The following is an 18872-nucleotide window of genomic DNA, read 5'->3' on the forward strand; positions in this document are numbered from 1 at the left end:
CATTTGGTTAAACACATAAGTAATGTTAGAACAAACAAACCAATTTCCCAGACTACTATAATGAAAATAGTAACCATTTGTTATGGAGGAAAAAATAAGTAATTGCTGGTTGTAATATGATGTAGTTTAGGCCATTCACTCCCTGTGTTCTATGTATTTGGGGCGATTAATTATTTTGCGTTCACCCCCAGCTCTTCTGCGTGCACAACATACAGCAGAGCTGCACCTTGGAGACTTTCTGGTGTTTCTCCGTCGTGTCGTGTCATCCAAAGCAATACAGTCGAAAATGGCCTCCCCAAAGTGGACAGAGGTGCTACTGAACATTGCTGCTCAGAAATGCTGTTCAGGTGAGACAGCCTTTCAAGAAATTTAATGACATCATAACATTGCCTTTTAGGATTTTAATTTTTATTAGATTTGGGATGTGCATTTCTGTATATGGAGGTTTAATAAGAATATAAACAGTTTGCAAGAAGTTCTGTACCGTGGACCTATTTCCAAAGTACCTTTCGGTTTGCCTGTTATAAGGCGTAACTAACTCTCCTTGATACATTTCTAAACACTATTGGTTCTTGCTCCCTTGCAAATTTATTTGACCGTTTTTCTTGCAATATAATTGGCAAAAGTTCTGTGCTGGGCAGAATGGGCTTAAGGGCTGAGTCATGTCCAGTAGTTTGTTTAGAGACACCGGAAACCATTAGCAGGACGTTCTAAACTATCCCCATATCTGATTATTCTTTTGTTGATCAAATCATTTAACATTCATCATGTAAGACATGACACAACCAGTTTCCCGATGACTCAGGCAAACAGCCTGGAGAGATTTTTAAAATGTCAGTTTTTGAGTGCCTTGTTAAAAGTCACAGGAATTGACACTGAAACACTGTAGGTAAAGGTTTCACAACGCAAGACGTTTAAGCATAATGCATAGGCCTTTACCCGATACATGTGTTGTTTTCCTTCTTATGGTCCCACTTTTTAAGAAGGCTCTCATTGTCACCAAAAACTTTTCTTCCAAGGCTAATTGGGAATATCATGACTAAAAAATGTTGTTTAATGCACAAAACGTTATCCTCCAAATGTTTGTTCTTAATCAGGTGTCCCCCTGGTTGGGAACCTGAGAACCAGACTCCTCGCTCTTCATGTGTTAGAAGCAGTGTTGCCAGCTTGTGAGGCCAGTGTTGAAGACGATCAGATGACCCAGGTTGGTGGTTTATTTCAAACGTCTTTCTTGAAATGATAACTGCAGTGTCCCCATTATCAAATGTGTTTAACCATTTCCCATATTCTATGCATCAAATAGTATTCAGTAATTTCATGAAGAAATTAATGTATCCTGACATTCTACTGCATATCACATTCCCAGGTTCTATCTACAGGCTTGTGAGTTAAGTTGTGGTTAAGCTATTTCATTATTAAAGCCAATTATTTGAAAAAATGTTCAGCAAGGTTGCAGCTTCTCCTTTAGTAGCCCAGGAAATGCAGATGTTTAACGTTGAAATACTAAGTAATTGATATTAAAACCTTATTAAATCATCAAATATGAGTTTGAAGCAGATCCGGAGGCAGCATTCTGATGAGCAGGTTTTTACCTTCCAGGTAGTCGAGCGCTTGTTCTCACTGCTGTCTGACTGCATGTGGGAGGCGCCCATCGCTGAAGCCAAGCACACCATTCAAGTCAAGGAGAAGGAGCAGGAGTTAAAACTGCAGGTATCTGCTGCTTCGCGAAGGGACTGGCTTTGTTTAATCACTGCCGTTTCTCTTTCATGGCTGAATAATGATGGGGTCGATATGTTAGAATGTATGTTACACCGTACACCACTTACTTGCCATCTTTGGGGGGGAAAAAAGGTTTTACGTACCTGTCAGGTTCTTGTGCTATCTTGTGCCAAAGAGATGTTATTGTCCTATCTCAGATTAAGTATACCATGGTAATTTAAGTACACCAGTTTACTATGGTAAATGCAGCGTGCAGTGCATATGTCATATGGAAATCATAATGAAGTTTAAAGAGACATTGCCAAGCATGATACAAGCATTGAGAAAAATAGAAAGCGCAGTGAATGCTTGGTGTATGCGCAGTAAATACTGTGCAGATCTACAGTGGTGCTTTCTAGAGCTGGTGTTGTATCCGTTCGTTCCCGTGCTCCTCAGGGTGAGGCGGAGGAGGAGGATGAGAACCTGCCCATCCAGGAGGTGTCCTTCGACCCCGAGAAAGCGCAGTGCTGCGTGGTGGAGAACGGCCAAGGCCTGACTCATGGCAGTGGAGGGAAAGGCTATGGGCTGGCCTCCACGGGAATCACATCTGGCTGCTACCAGTGGAAAGTAAGACTGACTGTATAGAGGGCAAGTCTGGACAGTTAACTCTAAAGCAGCTGATTGACAGAGACGTTTATAATACGGATGAACTCGGCACAAATGACGGGGTTCTGGTTGTTTAGATCATTGGCTTCGAAATAAATATGTAAGCCAGCCCCTCCACCCTTTGATTAAAAAATGTTATCTACGTTTCTCTGGCCTCTTTGAACTGTCCAGAAATAGGACATTTCAACTACTCTGTTGTTTCCAGTTTACAGATACTTGAAATCAGAAGGTTATTTTGAAGGTTTTGTCAAGTCTGTAGTGCACTGACTTGTGCTGAATTAGAGTTCTATCTGGCGAGCTGTAAATCATCGTTTTTTTTCCCAGAACTCAATTATTAAAATGGCATTTGATTGTCAGACTTTGTGTCTGCCATTAATGTTGTTCTTTACATTCACCAGAAAGAAAAAAAATACTTGTCTGTATTGACAGCTGTATTTATTGACAATTAGGATGGTTAGCCTCATCTACCCTGAGACATTGATCCTGATTGTCTGCCACAGTGATGTAGCTTAACAGGCATAAAAAGCCAATGTGAGTTCTTTTAGGTACCTTGATTTTGAAGTGCAGTCATCTGTTAGACAAGGACCACAAGCTGTTTGGCACGGTGTGCTTCCAGGGTAGAGTAATCAAGAATATAGCTGTAAGCCAGGGTTTCCCAAGGTGCACTTAATTTCTGCCAAACTTAACTTGTGGCATTGAGCAAGGGGTTTTTAGGATTTCATTAGGTTTCATTAACAATTAGTGCAGTTTGTGTTTAAGATAATGTAGTTGCCAAAATGTAATATGTGAAAAAACCCAAGTTAAATTAAATTCTCATTGCAAGCAAGCACAGCCCCCCTACCTTAAGAATTCTTTGTGCTTTAAATGAGTCAGTGTTTGACTTGATGTCTTAAATTGTCATCTCCCTTTTGTAGTTCTACATTGTTAAAGAGAACCGGGGTAACGAAGGGACTTGTGTCGGGGTGTCTCGCTGGCCGGTTCATGATTTCAATCATCGCACCACCTCAGACATGTGGCTGTACAGAGCGTACAGTGGGAACTTGTATCACAACGGGGAGCAGACTCTGACACTGTCCAGCTTCACACAGGGTGACTATGTCACCTGTGTGTTAGATATGGAGGCACGGACCATCTCTTTTGGGAAGAATGGGGAGGTAAGGAACGGTGCAGTTTACTTTATTATTTACTTGCAGGTGAGAAAATATTGATGGCTTATAAAACTTGAATTATCTTGTCAGTTTTTTTAATTCAGAATTAAACCCATGTCTTAAACACTTCAAGCCTTCTTGTTTGGATGGTTTTACAATATTGCAGTATTTTTCAAAAGTTATTTTTCTGTTCTACACATTTTTTTACTGACCTAGTAGGGTTCTTTACATTTTAAAGGAAGACTATAAAAGGTATGTATATGAGCCTAAACGTGGGAGGACTGCTTGAGCATTTGTGGAAATTTCACTTTGAAAACTAGCAGCCAGTGATCTAAAAAATGTATTTGAGAACATTTCTTACACATACGTTTTCCACTTAGGTTAACTTCATTCTGCTTTTATTTCACATCTGATGGAGTTTAGATTTTGCTAGGTAACGCGAGTGGTTAAATCATTTTATTTTGTTCAAGTGTGACAACAAAAATCGAAGCTTCTGTGCAGCACAGCAACTGAGTAGAAATTTCGAATGGGAAAGACATTGATTCTTGTAGAATTAAGGATGACCTGAATGATTTTCTACAATATTAAGTGTGTTTTATGAATTGTAGCTGTTGTTAATGTTAGTTGTTGTTAATTGTTGTTGTTGAAAGCCTTTACACTTTACTGCAGGAGCCCAAACTAGCCTTTGAAGATGTGGATGCTACTGAACTGTACCCTTGTGTGATGTTTTACAGCAGTAACCCTGGTGAAAAGGTAAGTTATCTGAAAAAGTCAACTTTGAGCTTTCAACCTGGAACTGATTGACTTTAGAGGTGTTAGTGGGGCCAGCAGGGGGCGCTCACCCTGCAGTCTGTGTGGGTCCTAATGCCCCAGTATAGTGACGGGGACTCTATACTGTAAAAAGGCGCCGTCCTTCGGATGAGATGTAAAACCAAGGTCCTGACTCTCTGTGGTCAATAAAAATCCCAGGGTGTTTCTCGAAAAAAGTAGGGGTGTTACACCGGCGTCCTGGCCAAATTTCCCATTGGCCCTTACCAATCGTGGCCTCCTAATAATCCCCATCTCTGAACTGGCTTCATCACTCTGTTCTCCTCCCCACTGAGAGCTGGTGTGTGATGAGTGTACTGGTGCACTTTGGCTGCTGTTGCATCATCCAGGTGGGGCTGCACACTGGTGGTGGTGGAGGGGATCCCCATTACCTGTAAAGCGCTTTGAGTGGAGTGTCCTCAAAAACCCCATAGTGGCCTGCAAATGTGTGCTTTCAGTGTAGATTAATCGGGTTTATTTAAGAGTACATCCTGCCACCTTGTGGCTGCTTATATAAACATAGCTAGGTGGATGCTGCACAGTGGGGGTGGTAGAGGGGAGTCCCCATTACCTGTAAAGCACTTTAAGTGGAGTGTCCAGAAAAGCACTATATCAGTGTAAGTGATTATTATACACTTCCGCAGAACTGTGAAACCGTTTTTTTTCTCAAACCTGCTGCTGTGTTAATTGGATCATTCGCAAAGTCTTTTGATCGCAAATAGATATTTTTCTTTTTCATGCCTGTTCAATTCGGACCAACGGTTTCCTCCTACGTTTGCACTGTTAGAGCCCTTTAGAAGGCTGTCGTACCAAATCAAAGCATTTTTTCATGTATCCCATGTCTGAGAAGATGGCAGGTTTACAGCCTGAAGCATGCTGAGGTCTAGACGTAAGCAAAAAAAGCCATCAGGATGAACAGTCTCGTCCGGTTTTCTTCTGCACCTGCACTAGCCTGATGCCTAGTAACACCGTGACATGAGGAAGTTAGAGCTGTGCTGCGTGTTGGGTTCTTTTGTCAGGTGAAGATCTGTGACATGCAGATGCGAGGCACCCCGAGGGACCTGCTGCCCGGGGACCCCATCTGCAGCCCCGTGGCCACAGTCCTGGCCGAGGCCACCACCCAGCTGATCCGCATCCTGCACCGCACCGACCTCTGGACCCACTGCATCAACGGGAACATGATGGAGCGGCTGCGCGGGATCAAGGCCTGCTGCAGGGAGGGCGGCCAGCGGCTGAGGAAGAGCCGCTCGGTGCAGAGCCGCGAGGAGCGCGAGGCCAGGGAGGAGCTCCGGGAGGAGGACAAGGGCCGGCCCGGCAGGCACGGCCTGGCCGAGCTGTCCGAGGCCCAGCTCAAGGCGCTGTGCACCGAGGTGTGGCCGGTCCTGGCCGTCATCGGGGGGGCGGACGCCGGCCTGCGCGTGGGAGGGAGATGTGTCCACAAGCAGACGGGCCGCCACGCCACTCTCCTGGGGGTGGTGAAAGAGGGGAGCACGTCTGCCAAAGTGCAGTGGGACGAGGCCGAGATCACAATCAGGTATGGGCTTTGATGAGCACGGGGGGATTTTGTCCTGAGCATCTGGCTTTAATGGTTTTTACTTAAGCTAGCAGTAATGTGGCTTTTCCTTTAGTTAATCACTAAAGCCATTTTCCTTGCTGTATCAAATCAGCTTGTCTGCATAAGAACGTTGCCCTTGTATTCCTTATTTATACATTTCTTGAATTCTTGAATATGTTGACATAATCTTAAGAAGTACCTCATCTGATAATTTCCTCTTTTGAAGGTAAAAGGCAATAACTGTGCTGTGCAAAACATTTAGACTTTAGTCTGTTTGATCAGCTTATAGGTGTCATTTATGTAATAGTGTTTACTTGTAGAATTAATGAATGTCAATCTGCTCTCATTCTGCCATTGCTGCCCAGTTTTGTTTTTCTTGCTTGAAGGATTGTAGAGCTAGGACTGCTGTGACTTTGTGTGCCTCTCTCTTAAAACGCGTTTTAACTACACCTGTCTATACTCCTCCTTCATTTACTGCGTGGCAGCGCACTTTTTTAAAGTGTTTCTTCTCATTCAGCCATTTTTTTTAAAGATCTCTTCCATGATGCACTGTCTTCTGTATCTATCCTCCTGTCTTTCCCTCACTTCTTGTTTCCTATGTCGCTCTGATCTTTATTAAAGCTTCCCAACTTTTTGGTCGCCTAGTGACACTCCCCTGTACAACCTGGAGCCCTGTGAGCCGCTGCCCTTCGACGTCTCCAGATTCAGGGGCCTGACCGCCTCTCTGCTCCTAGACCTCACGTACCTCACTGGCATCCACGAGGACTCGGGGAAGCTTAGCACCAGGCGCCACGAGAAGAAGCACAGGCACGAGTCTGAGGAGAAGGGGGATCCGGAGCAGAAAACGGAGGGGGAGCACCCGAAGGAAGCCACTGACCTGCGGATCTCTCACAGCCTCGATGAGGTCAAAGCTCACGCCGCCAGCTGCAAGTCGGAAAATGAAATCGCCTCCTTCTCCTTAGACCCCCAGACGGGGCTAGACCCTCAGCACCATCAGGCGGAAGGAAAGAGGAAGCTCCACGAGCACGGGCTGAGGACCCACGACCTGGTGCAGTCCGAGATCCGAGCCGTCCAGCTCTCCTACCTCTACCTGGGAGCCATGAAGTCGCTCAGTGCTCTGCTGAGCTGCAGCAAGTACGCCGAGCTCTTGCTCATCCCTAAGGTGCTGACGGAGAACGGCCACAACTCGGACTGCGCGGGCTCCCCGGTCTTCCAGGAGGAGGTGGAGATGAGGGCTGCCCTGCAGTTCTTGATGCGCCACATGGTCAAGCGCGCGGTCATGAGGTCACCCATCAAACGTGCCCTTGGACTAGCCGACCTGGAAAGGGCTCAGGCGATGATCTATAAGCTAGTGGTGAATGGACTACTGGAAGACCAGTTTGGTGGCAAGGTCAAACCTGGTAAGTATAGCTACATATGTATATGACTGCTCCTACAATTTAGCCAGTTCCATTAACTTTTAGTTGGGGTATAATTAAGTAAGCATTTGTTTTCACCAGTTCATTACTGTGTTCAGATTGCCTGTTGCTGTGTCTGCTTTAATAGTTACTGCCATAATGCACACAGCCAACTCAACCAGAGAATGGCTTAAAAAAGGAAGATCAATGTCCTGGAATGGCCCAGTCAGAGCCCGGACTTCGATCCTAGAGAAAATCTGTGGACTGGCCTAAAGAGGGCTGTGCACAGGAGATCCCCTCACAATTTGACTGAGCTTCTTTGCAGAAGAGTGGGATAAAATTGCAAAGGTTGATAGAGACCTATCCAAACAGACTTACTGCTGTAACTGAAGAAATAGGTGCTTCCATGAAGTATTAGTTACAGGCTGTGCACACTTATGCAACCAAGGCATTGGAAGTTTTTTATTTTAAATTCTTCTTCCTAAAAATGTTCCTTTTTTTTCCACTTAAATGTTGTTGGTTACAAGATTGTATTAAAGGTGAAAAAAGGTCCGACATGATTTGTCTTGATTTCAGCCTTTACGTCAACAAAAAAGCTGCAACCGCGTGAACAAACTCGTCAACTCTTGGATCAGCTTCAGTTTATTTCTTTGGGTGTTTGCTCTCCTTTGCAGACGTAGATCCAGAGTCGGAGGAGACCGATGGTGTTCAGCAGGCCCAGACCCCAGTGACTACCAGCCCCTCAGCCTCCAGCACCACGTCCTTCATGAGCAGCTCCCTGGAGGACACCACCACCGCCACCACTCCGGTCACCGACACCGAGACCGTGCCGGCCTCCGAGTCCCCAGGGGTCATGCCCCTCAGCCTGCTCAGGTGCGCCCATCGCCCAGCGGTGCCGGTCAGCAACGTCGCTGCCCGCTTCATTTCTTTCTTTTGCCAGATCAGAGTTTCCCGTTTCTTTCACGTTTCAGGCATCGACGTGCCATTTATCTTTTGTGTTTTGTTGATTTTCTTCCTCTTGTTTTAGTTTTATTCTAGAAAACCTAACCAAAGGAAAAATTATGGTATATATATTTTATTGATTGTAACAGTCTGTATATATATTTTTTTGTTCTTGGGTTGATTTTTGGAATTTGATTATAAAATGTAACTTCAAATATAATAGCTTTTAAGTTTTTTTGATTAGTCTGTGTGTGGTTCTCTACGTGACTGTGGGGTTTTGTATTTTTATTAACGAGCAAGCCACCAGACGTTCAGACATTCATTGTGTAATGTCCCCTTCGTGTTCCTAATTGCTCGAGCAGGCAAATGTTCTCCAGTTACCCAACCACCACGGTGCTGCCCACGCGTCGCGCACAGACCCCACCTGTCTCCTCTCTTCCAACGTCCCCTTCAGACGAGGTGGGAAGGCGACAGAGTTTGACCTCGCCCGACTCCCAGCCCACCAGAGCAGCCAACCGCACCGGTACCAGCTGGTTCCCAATTTCCTCCACACTCCGGTCCGGCTGTCTGAATGGGAGAATGAGGAGTAGAGCAGTAGAGGAGTTTATTGCCATATGTACACGTGTATTGTTATTCGAACTGTTATTCGCGCTGATCTCTCTTTACATACACAGTACAGCAGACAACACCACACAATGTAGGCGGTACTTTACAAACAGAATAAATAATAAGAGAACAATAAATGTGTTGTGGAGAAAAACAAAACATGGTAGACCATGCAAAAAGTGCATAGTGCAGATATGCATTGACTCTGAAGCATTGCTGTTAGCTGTTCAGGATGTGTACTGCAGTAGGGTAGACTGCTTTTTCACATCTCTGTTTCAGAAGAAAGCTCAAATGATTAGGCCATAATTTAGCCTGTGTTTATTTTGGGTCCTGTCAGATTTGAAATGGCCAACATGGTGGTTTGCACTGCTACCTCGTAGAGCTGGTGACCTGGGTTCATTTCCTGGGGTGCCCTCGGCTTGCAGATTGTATGCTGTCCCCATGTTTGGGTGCCCCCCCTCCTGATGCCCCAGTTTCCTCCCACAGTCGAAAGACATACTCAAAGGTTACTTAGCATTTGAGAAAAGTGGCTTGTGTGTGAGTGTCTGTGTGCCCCGAGATGGACCAGAGTCCTTGTTACCGTTGCTAGCTGGGATAGGCTTCAGCTCCCCCTTGCTCCTATTTTTGATAAAGAGGTTAGAAAATGGATGGATAGATATGAACTGCCTTTCTTTAGTATATTGAATACGGCCATATGTATACGTATATATAGCCATATACGTATAATGAATGCATTTCACATTTCAAATGTCATCAGCTAGTATAAAATAACTGTCTTTTAACGCTTATATATAGTTACAGTCTATTACGGCTTGAATTACGTATTACCTTTTTACGAATTTGTCTTTAACTATTCTCCATGCGTATGTTATTTGTGCCAGGGCTAAAGAGCTGCTAGGGAGTGTTTTTGATTCTCGTGTGAGTCACACAGGCACTTGCTTGTTCGGCTTTGTAGGTAGTCCGCTTCTAAATGCTCTGTGGAGTGATTAACAGCGCCTGCTGTGTGGGTTAGTGTTCCCGATGCCCTTAACGGTGTGTTGTTCCGCAGCCTTGTCAGACCCCAGCAGCAGGCTCTCGACCTCCCCCCCGCCTCCTGCCATTGCTGTCCCTCTCCTGGAAATGGGCTTCTCCCTTCGGCAGATAACAAAGGCCATGGAAGCCACAGGTAAGGAAGGAGGTTCTGGGATGTTTTCCCCGGATTGCCTGCTACAGTTCCCAAAACGTGTGGGGGTGTGTGACAAAAAATGGAATTTATTTCGGTCAACCAGGATGATCATACCTGATTGAATTGAAAGCCCTGCATATTGTAACTGCTATATTTCCTTCTTGCAGATATTTACATGATACGAAGCTGTAATTAGATACACAGCCCAGTCTTGAATGTTAACATGAATGTCAATAGACCCTCTGTCTTCTGTGTAAATTGTCATTGTATGCGTGAATAATTTTGCGTCTACATCTGTATTACTAATCAGTACCGGATTACACACAGCCACATCTCCAGAAATGGAAAGTCCTTGCATCTGATGACTGAAAAGTGTTAATAGTTGAGTTGCATTTCCACAGATGCCTATTAGTGCCATGGAGAGAAAAAAATATTTCTTGTGTTTAAGTTAGATAAAAGTGCATTTAAACACGATTCTTAATGTGTTTAAACGAAATATTTATTGCAATAATACTTATTGCAAGAGTAATGCATTGATGAAGAGAGTCCTGTTGCTGGCGCTGCGTTAGAAACACCATCTTGTTTTCAATGGACTGTTATCTCGTTTGAACACACCTTTTTTTTTTCCCACTATTAGGCTTCCGTACATGTCTCCTCAATGGATGGATTTTGCTTTTGCTCCTACTGTATATAGTATGCTTTCCACCACTAAAATAAGATAAGGTTTCAAAATTTACGGTGAGTGTAATGCAGTAGAAAAATCAGTCACAGTTAATTACATAAGAGCAGCAGCGTGCTTTCGATTTGGGTTGCCACTCGGGATCGGATCAGACTGATTTGCGTAGAAAGCGGTTTCTACGTTGGAATGAGCTCTGGCATCTTTGGCTGTGTGGCTCAGGTGCCCGGGGAGAGGCTGATGCCCAGAACATCACGGTCCTGGCCATGTGGATGATCGAGCACCCTGGCACGGAGGATGAAGAGGAGCCGCAGTCTGCGGGGGCTACTGAATCCTGTCCAGGGGCCACAGCTTCTGCTGGAGGCGGGAAGTCCAGAGACGCCAACTACCTGCAGTCGCCAGGGGAGATCCCTGCTGCAGACGCCACTGAGATGGAGGAAGGCTTCAGTGAAGGGTACCTTCTGGTTATCTTCATACCTGCTTGTGTTTTTATCTATAATAATAAGAATTCCTAACACTTACATAGCACTTGTCTGGACACCCTGCTCAAAGCGCTTTTACAAGTGATGGGGACACCCTTCCACCACCGCCAGTGTGCTGCACCCACGTGGATGATGCGACGGCAGCCATAGTGCGCCAGAACGCTCACCACACACCAGCTAGCAGTGGGGAGGAGAACAGAGTAATGAAGCCAATTCATAGATGGGGATTATTAGGAGGCTAGGATTGGTAAGGGCCAATGTGAAATTTGGCCAGAACGCCGGGGTAACACCCCTACGAATATATATATTCTCAAACATTTCAATTGTAATGTTCTTAAAAGGATGCTTAATCTGGCGACTGTTGTGGAGCTCTATTTTGACCTCTACGTTTTAAATAGATGCTAAGACGTAGAAAATCATATTGTGGTTTATTGGAAGCAGATTTACGTGCTTTGGACTTCTTCATTAACTTCCACACAGGGGCAATAAACACTGTTGTTTTTACCAATAAAAGGGGCATCTCTATATCCCCTTGTCTTTGAGATGTGTTCATATTCACTGATAAAGTGTGTATGGGATATAAATGTTCTCTGTTAAAGAAAAGGGAAGCCTTTGTGCTCTCAATTGATGTAAAAAATGAGCCATTAAACGGAACGTGAAGGTGATTCTTGATGGCGTTTCTTACCACTAATTTAATAGTAGATTAGGATGCTCCCAGTCGCTGCAGCAGGCTGCGCGTTGACATGGGAACAGGAGGCTGTCCGTCTCTCAGGAGTGTCTCTTTGTCCCTGCGTTGCAGCCCCGAGGGCCTGGATCACGGGGAGAGCGCGTCTGCGTCCAGCGGCCCTGCGCTGAGGGGCCGATCGGCGGCCACCAGGAAACACCGCTTCGATCTGGCCGCACGAACGCTGCTGGCGCGGGCGGGTGAGCGGCGATTCCGTCCATTTGCACGCGGTGCCGTGTGCCACCACAGTTCGCAGAGGCGTTTGTCTAGCAGCGAGCAGAGGTGGTGGAACATGTGTTTTATTTATTTTATTATTCTTTCATTGCCATGTTTCATTACCTGGCGGACAGCCTGTTCTACTAAATTTCCAGTTTCTTCTGTTTTAAACCACTCTTGTTTTGCCGTTATCACTGGGGTTTCGTGGGGGTGTTTTTCTGCCATTCTGCAAGCCATGCCTCAAGCATTTGAAATTTGAAATATGCTTTGTCAGTTTTCTCACTGAGTCCTCTGAATGACCTCAAAATGTCCTTTTCTACTTACTGCATTAAGTAATACCTGGAAGAAATTTAAACTGAGTCTTGACAGACAGTGGCCTGTCGCATGTGACCTCCATCAGTTAAACTCAAACTCTTAACCAGGTGAAGATTAACCAACTGGGACTTTTTCTTCAAACATTCTGAATCAGGCGAACCCCCCACCAGCACCATCACCCTTAGGAAGTCAGCTGTAGGTGGTAGGTGACTCGTTTTTGTTGTTTTTTTACCTTCCAGCCGGGCTGTATCGCTCCGTGCAGGCCCACAGGAACCAGAGTCGCCGAGAGGGCGCCCCAGTGCAGCAGGACCCCGGGGCGCTGTATGACTTCAACCTGGACGAAGAGCTGGAGATCGACCTGGACGACGAGGCCATGGAGGCCATGTTCGGCCAGGATCTGGCCAGCGACACTGACATTCTGGGAATGTGGATCCCGGAGGTACTGGACTGGCCAACATGGGTGTGTGTGACTGCAGCTGGGGCTGCTTTCGTTTCTTCTGCGCTCTGCACCGCCCTACGCTTCTGTCCAGGGACTAGAAACTGCTTCTTTGCTTTGTACCTTTTCTACACAATTGGCTGTAAAAAGGGCAGTGTGTTTTTCATTAACTGTTCTGTCAATATCGCAATGCAGTCCTGATCCCCTGCAAGTCTGACCTACAAAGTGATTCTTCCCATGAAAAAGTTCCCAAATTGTTTACATTACACAGTTAGTTCTACTCCGTAACTTTCTTCTTTGCTATTTCAGAATCGCAGCAGTTTAATTGGAAAACAACATATAGTCCACAATAATTCATAAATCTGATTTGACAATATAGTGTTTGGGATTCTCATTATGCATCAGATTCTGATTGATGCTTAATGTAAATCAGCAATCTCGGAATTCAGTATTCAGAAGGAACCAGCATCGTACAGCTATCTACAACATAATCTGGTTGTTATGTATTATGTAGTAATGGGAAGACAGAGATATAATTACACTTACGATGGATAGATTGATTAATGATTACTCATTACGTGGCTTGATATGAGGTTTTATCAACATCTTGAGACTTATTCAGATTATTGGAAGTCCTGATGTAAAGAACTAGTCATGGAAACCACACAGCCTTACAATGTGTAGCTGCAGGATAAATATTTTACTATTAACATGCTTTGCTTCAGATATTGACTGCTTGGGCACTGCAGCATGACAGGACTTCTGTGGAGCTTGTGCTCTTGTATGTGGGCTAACCTTAACATAAGAAGATGAGATGGATCTGAAGAAGCCTGGCCTGTTGAGTCGCATCGGACCCTTTTGGTTTTTGTTAGTAAGAAGCTAAAACATAAAGCGGCCTTGCTGTGCCTTGCAGCATGTCTGCGAGACGGAGGACCGTGAGGAGGTGGTGATCTGCGAGCTCTGCGAGTCGAGCGTGGCCAACTTCAACCAGCACATGAAGAAGAACCACCCGGGCTGTGGGCGCAGTGCCAACCGGCAGGGCTACCGGAGCAACGGCTCCTACGTGGATGGCTGGTTCGGTGGAGAGTGTGGCAGCGGCAACCCTTACTTCCTGCTCTGCGGCAGCTGCAGGGAGAAATACCTTTCCCTCAAGAGTAAAGCCAAGGTGCCCGTCCTGGAAAGGTACGTGTGGTCGAGGTTAACACTCTCAAAACTGCCAGTAAGACGGTGTTTGACTGCCTTCTTAAGAAGGATTGTCAAGAGAGTGGTTTTGCCCCTTTTTTATCGCCTGTTCACCCATCCATTTTCTGACTGCTTTTCTTGGTGTGGGTTGTGGTAAAATCGCTCGTTCTTTGTTTGAAAATGGAGTGGGTGTGGAAAGAGGGGTTTCCTTGCATTTTGCTTCATCTGAAATAGATGGAGTGAGCTTCGTTTGTACCATTTTAAAAATTTTGAAAAAAACAAAAGATTCGTATTCATTGTTTATCGATTTACAGTCATCAAATCTGTCTGCTGAAATCGTGATTTTGAGCATGGGAGACTCAAAGTCTGTTTTTACCCTTTTATATTCAGGTACAAAGGACAGGCTCCTGACTTGCTTGGGAAGCAGGACAGTGTATATGAAGGTAAGGATACCTTTTTTGTAAATGAAAAAGGTTGTTTCTCCGTCTTTTAAGATTTTATTTTAGAAGCATTTCCTGAATTTTAAGCAGACTTGATAGCAGGTGATATTTCAGGTCTGCGGTTGCTATTGAGGTTTCTTAGAGGCGACTCATCTTTGTTAGTGGTTTAGTACTGAAACATCTGCTGTTTGTTTTGGCAGAAGACTGGGACATGCTGGATGTGGATGAGGATGAGAAACTAACCGGGGAAGAAGAGTTTGAGCTGCTGGCTGGGCCACTGGGCCTCAGTGAACGCAGGGTGGTCCCAGAGGCCGTCCAGTTCCCTGACAGCGATCCCTTGGGCGCCTCTGTTGCCATGGTTACAGCCACCAACAGCATGGAGGAAACCCTTCTTCAGATAGGTATGTAAGCACGTCCTCTAATAATAATTAATAATTGCTTACACTTATATAGCGCTTTTCTGGACACGCCACCCAAAGCGCTTTACAAGTAATGGGGACTCCCCTCCACCACCACCAGTGTGCAGCACCACCTGGCTGATGCGATGGCAGCCACAGTGCCCCAGAACACTCACCACACATCAGCTATTAGTGGGGAGGAGAGCAGAGTAATGAAGCCAATTCAGAGCTGAATGGAGATCATGAACTAGAGAGATCAACTCTAGTGATGCAATGCTCATATTGAAGAGTATTGAAGAGGTCTTGACATCATAAAAAGTTCCCATTTTGCTCTCTGGTGTGAGTGGTTGTAAAAGTCCCACTGTGCCTCTGACTGCTCCTGTCAGTGACGCCTTCCACATTATCAGTCTTCAGTCACGATGACTTTAGGTCAGGGCTGTCAAACATATGGCCTGCGGGCCGCATCCGGCCTGCCAAGCCCATTTGTTCAGACTGTGTGACATTTGCGGTAACAGTCATCAGCCTGGATTCAGTCCATGCCTTGTCTGAGCCTGAATAGCCCACACACGAAGCAAGCACCCTTAATGATGTTACTGTAACAGACTCGCATTTCTCTTCTTACACGGCTTCTTTCTAAACACTGTTTGATGTCTTGGTTGAAAGGGGTGTACTTTCGCATGAATTGTCATACCAAGTGTCAACACACCTGTGCAAATCTTACTCTGACCTGTTCATCCTAATTCTGGAGCCACAATTGTGACTGAACCACCATTGATCTCACTGAAGCTATTACTAGTGTTTTTTATGATCTCAAAAGCATTATAGTACATAGTACTGATACATATTGTAGTACATAGATCTTATAATTACATTCTGTATATTTTTTGGAAAAAAAAACAATATTGTGTTATTCAAGATTAGTGGAGAAATGTGTATTTCTTTATAAAAGTGAATGGAAAGCTAACATGCTTGATATGTGCAAATCGTTGTCACCAGTAGCAATAGCTGTAGAAGTTATTTTGGTTTTTATATTGCTGATAGCTGGCAAATAATCTTCCGCATTTACAGTGGTATTTTTTGTCAAGCAACATGTTTAAACTTGCCAAAAAACATTTAAACTTAAACTATGAAAGAATGTATGTTGTTTCTTGCTTATCACAAAAGCTGTTTGTTTTGTTAGTCCTTCTCGCATAATTTAAAGGTGATGCTGATCCCTAATTCCAGACCCTGTATACTGTAATTCCCTTTTCAATCCTGCACTTCACCAATGGATATATATTCCACAAGAACTTTGTTTTTAATTTTTGCCTAGGGTAAATTAAATTCCCCTTAGTTTTCATATAAAAGCTTATAAAGTTGAGCTTCAGAGGAGTTGATTAAGATTGATATACAGTAGCAGAGGTGCCTAGGATATATAGAAATGAAAGAAAGAGTACAGGCAAAGTTAATCAGTGTAGCAGAGTTCTTTACTCTTGTGTTTATCAACTATGTGAGAATCTTTGTTTTTTCAGATGTCTTCAAATTATCCCCTCTGTAGAAAAATCAGATCTCCACTTCTCATTAATTCCAGGCCAAGAGAGATTACCAACTGTAACCCAGTGGCTCTCACATCTCTTCCTGTGTAAACTCTGGAGAGAGTAATGAAGTGACACATTAGAAAAGACATACAGGGTCTGACTGATCCCCCGCAATCTGCTCACAGTGAGAGGAGGGGAGTAGACAATGCAATACACATCTTACATTTTTAAACACGCTGTCTCCTCTGTAAACCACTATGGTTATAAACTGTAATGGTATCTTGAGTAGAAGCTTTTATTTTTCTTCTATCCCTGATCCTCTGAGTCGAGGGGAGTATGTCAGCACGTGTGGGATAATTCACTGCTGCTGTCGTGTGTGTGTTGGTCCAGGCTGTCACGGCTCTGTGGAGAAGAGCTCGTCGGGCCGGGTGACGCTGGGAGAGCAGGCTGCCGCCCTGCTCAACCCCCACGACAGGGTGATGGCCCTGAGGAGAGTGACCGCGGCCGCGCAGGTGCTGCTGGCCAGGACCATGGTCATGAGGGCTCTGTCGCTGCTCTCCGTCAGGTGAGGCAAAACTCCTCCGGCAAGTTGGTCAAGTACCGGCTCGACCCGCTGAATCCCATAAGGTGCTGTAACTCTTAACTAGTTCAGACTTTCTTATTTTTTACTCCCTTATTTTCTCAGTAGCACTTTCTGTAAGTTTTTATTCTGTTGTAGGTACCAAGGTAATAAGTGTTGTCAGTGATGTTTTATTTTGAGACGCCGTGTGCGTCAGTATTTGAAAGTGAAGATTATTTTGTGCGTTTATCCTCCTGCCGCTGTCTCGGCCAGCGGGTCTAGCTGCAGCCTCGCGGCCGGCCTGGAGTCCCTGGGTCTGACGGACATCAGGACTCTGGTGCGTCTGATGTGCCTGGCCGCCGCGGGTCGGGCGGGCCTCTCCACCAGCCCCACAGCTGCCTCCGGCTCTGCCGAGCGCCCCCGGGGAGCCACAAAGGCCAGCAAGCCCATCTCCTGCCTGGCCTACCTGAGCACGGCTGTGGGCTGCCTGGCATCCAACAGCCCCAACGCGGCTAAGCTGCTTGTCCAGCTCTGCACGCAGGTGATGTATCGCGAGCAGCCACGGGATTTTGTTTCCGTTCCCAAAATACAGTCTGCTTTCTGCCTTCCAGATCCACTGATCTAAAGAAGTCACTGGGATGTTATTCGTGTTTATTAAAACCTTATGCAGAAGACTTTGGAAACGTGCGCTTTTTGCAAGAACCATTCCTTGATCAGACATACTGAAGAGCACTGCCAATGACTAGAGAGCTGTTAAGAGCTTCCTTTGACAAATCTGTCAAATCATTTGCTTCAGTGTGTTAATTTATTCTAGATCACCATGCTTAGAATTTAATTTTGAATCATTCCTGTAAGTCACAGCTTTGCAGCTGTCATGTTTCTGATGAAACGTTAAATCTCTTTTCAGAACTTAATTTCTGCCGCCACTGGGATGAATCTAACCACTGTGGACGATCCCATTCAGAGAAAGTTTCTCCCAAGTTTCCTTCGAGGAGTTGCAGAGGAGAATAAACTTGTAACCTCCCCCAACTTTGTAGTCACTCAAGCGCTAGTGGCTCTGCTGGCAGATAAGGGGGCTAAGCTCAGACCTAACTATGACAAGACTGATGTTGAGAAGAGAGGTTTGTTCTCTTTCACTGATTTCTGCTTACAAAGATTAAGATATTTTTGTGCAAACAGTTTCAAATTCTGCCTTGCTAATTGCTAACTTCAGTGGCTGTTACTATTTTTGTTTACTGTTTGGTCTGAATGGGTTTTTGTTAACTTACTGAGCATTCTTGTTGTTTTAGGGTTTTGTTTTTCATTTCATTAAAATTTGGTGTTCAATTAGATAAACGTCTTATTATTTTGACACGTCAATGTTGTGAATTACTTTTAAAACGTTTTACCAGTCTCGCTGCTGGTAGTTGTTTATTTTGCCAGATGCCTTTTGGTTTAACTTTTGTTTTGGCACTTATTGAACATTAAAAAGAAATGTAAGTGTTGTTTTGCTTACCCTAAGTAGTAATGTCTTCAACTGCCTTTGCTAGTCACTTTATGTGCAAAAAATATTTTTTATCTTGTGTGATATGTTGTTGTTAATCGTGTTTTTCTCTGTCACTGTACTCATCTGGGCATCATGTTATTGTTTCTCCTGAGCAGGTTTTATTGCGCATTTATATGCCCATCCTTCCTATAACCCTTCCGCTGTAGGCCCTCTGGAGCTGGCGAATGCGCTGGCAGCCTGCTGCCTCTCGTCCCGGCTGTCTTCGCAGCACAGGCAGTGGGCCGCGCAGCAGCTGGTGCGCACGCTGGCGGCGCACGACCGCGATAACCAGAGCCGGCCGCAGACGTTTGCTGACATGGCCGGGGATCTGCGCAAGTGCTCGTTCTTCAAGCTCGAAGCTCACCAGAGCCGGGTAGGTCAAGGCCGTGGCGAAATCTGTCCAGCGCTTGCGATAACA

At 45.1% G+C, this 18872-nt stretch overlaps 1 protein-coding gene across 8 annotated transcripts in view; it reads left to right on the forward strand.

The window, feature by feature from the left end:
• herc1 (HECT and RLD domain containing E3 ubiquitin protein ligase family member 1) overlaps positions 1 to 18872 on the forward strand; it is a 64825-nt gene that overhangs the window by 26663 nt on the left and 19290 nt on the right. For 5 of the 8 annotated variants that reach the window (XM_088641640.1, XM_088641644.1, XM_088641645.1 and 2 more), the window contains 21 exons: positions 192 to 347; positions 1098 to 1204; positions 1600 to 1710; positions 2155 to 2325; positions 3279 to 3518; positions 4182 to 4265; positions 5339 to 5853; positions 6496 to 7274; positions 7946 to 8144; positions 8576 to 8736; positions 9868 to 9984; positions 10883 to 11114; positions 11942 to 12066; positions 12637 to 12857; positions 13747 to 14015; positions 14406 to 14458; positions 14656 to 14856; positions 16761 to 16935; positions 17203 to 17470; positions 17837 to 18050; positions 18622 to 18827. In XM_088641640.1, the coding sequence (XP_088497766.1) occupies positions 192 to 347; positions 1098 to 1204; positions 1600 to 1710; positions 2155 to 2325; positions 3279 to 3518; positions 4182 to 4265; positions 5339 to 5853; positions 6496 to 7274; positions 7946 to 8144; positions 8576 to 8736; positions 9868 to 9984; positions 10883 to 11114; positions 11942 to 12066; positions 12637 to 12857; positions 13747 to 14015; positions 14406 to 14458; positions 14656 to 14856; positions 16761 to 16935; positions 17203 to 17470; positions 17837 to 18050; positions 18622 to 18827 (4604 nt within the window). The remainder of the gene's footprint in view (positions 1 to 191; positions 348 to 1097; positions 1205 to 1599; positions 1711 to 2154; positions 2326 to 3278; positions 3519 to 4181; positions 4266 to 5338; positions 5854 to 6495; positions 7275 to 7945; positions 8145 to 8575; positions 8737 to 9867; positions 9985 to 10882; positions 11115 to 11941; positions 12067 to 12636; positions 12858 to 13746; positions 14016 to 14405; positions 14459 to 14655; positions 14857 to 16760; positions 16936 to 17202; positions 17471 to 17836; positions 18051 to 18621; positions 18828 to 18872) is intronic. The other 3 variants (XM_088641641.1, XM_088641642.1, XM_088641643.1) reach the window with 3 other exon arrangements.

Source organism: Lepisosteus platostomus, chromosome 7 (assembly GCF_059453375.1).
Source record: "Lepisosteus platostomus isolate fLepPlt1 chromosome 7, fLepPlt1.hap1, whole genome shotgun sequence".
In the NCBI taxonomy this organism is placed as follows: Eukaryota; Metazoa; Chordata; class Actinopteri; order Semionotiformes; family Lepisosteidae; genus Lepisosteus; species Lepisosteus platostomus.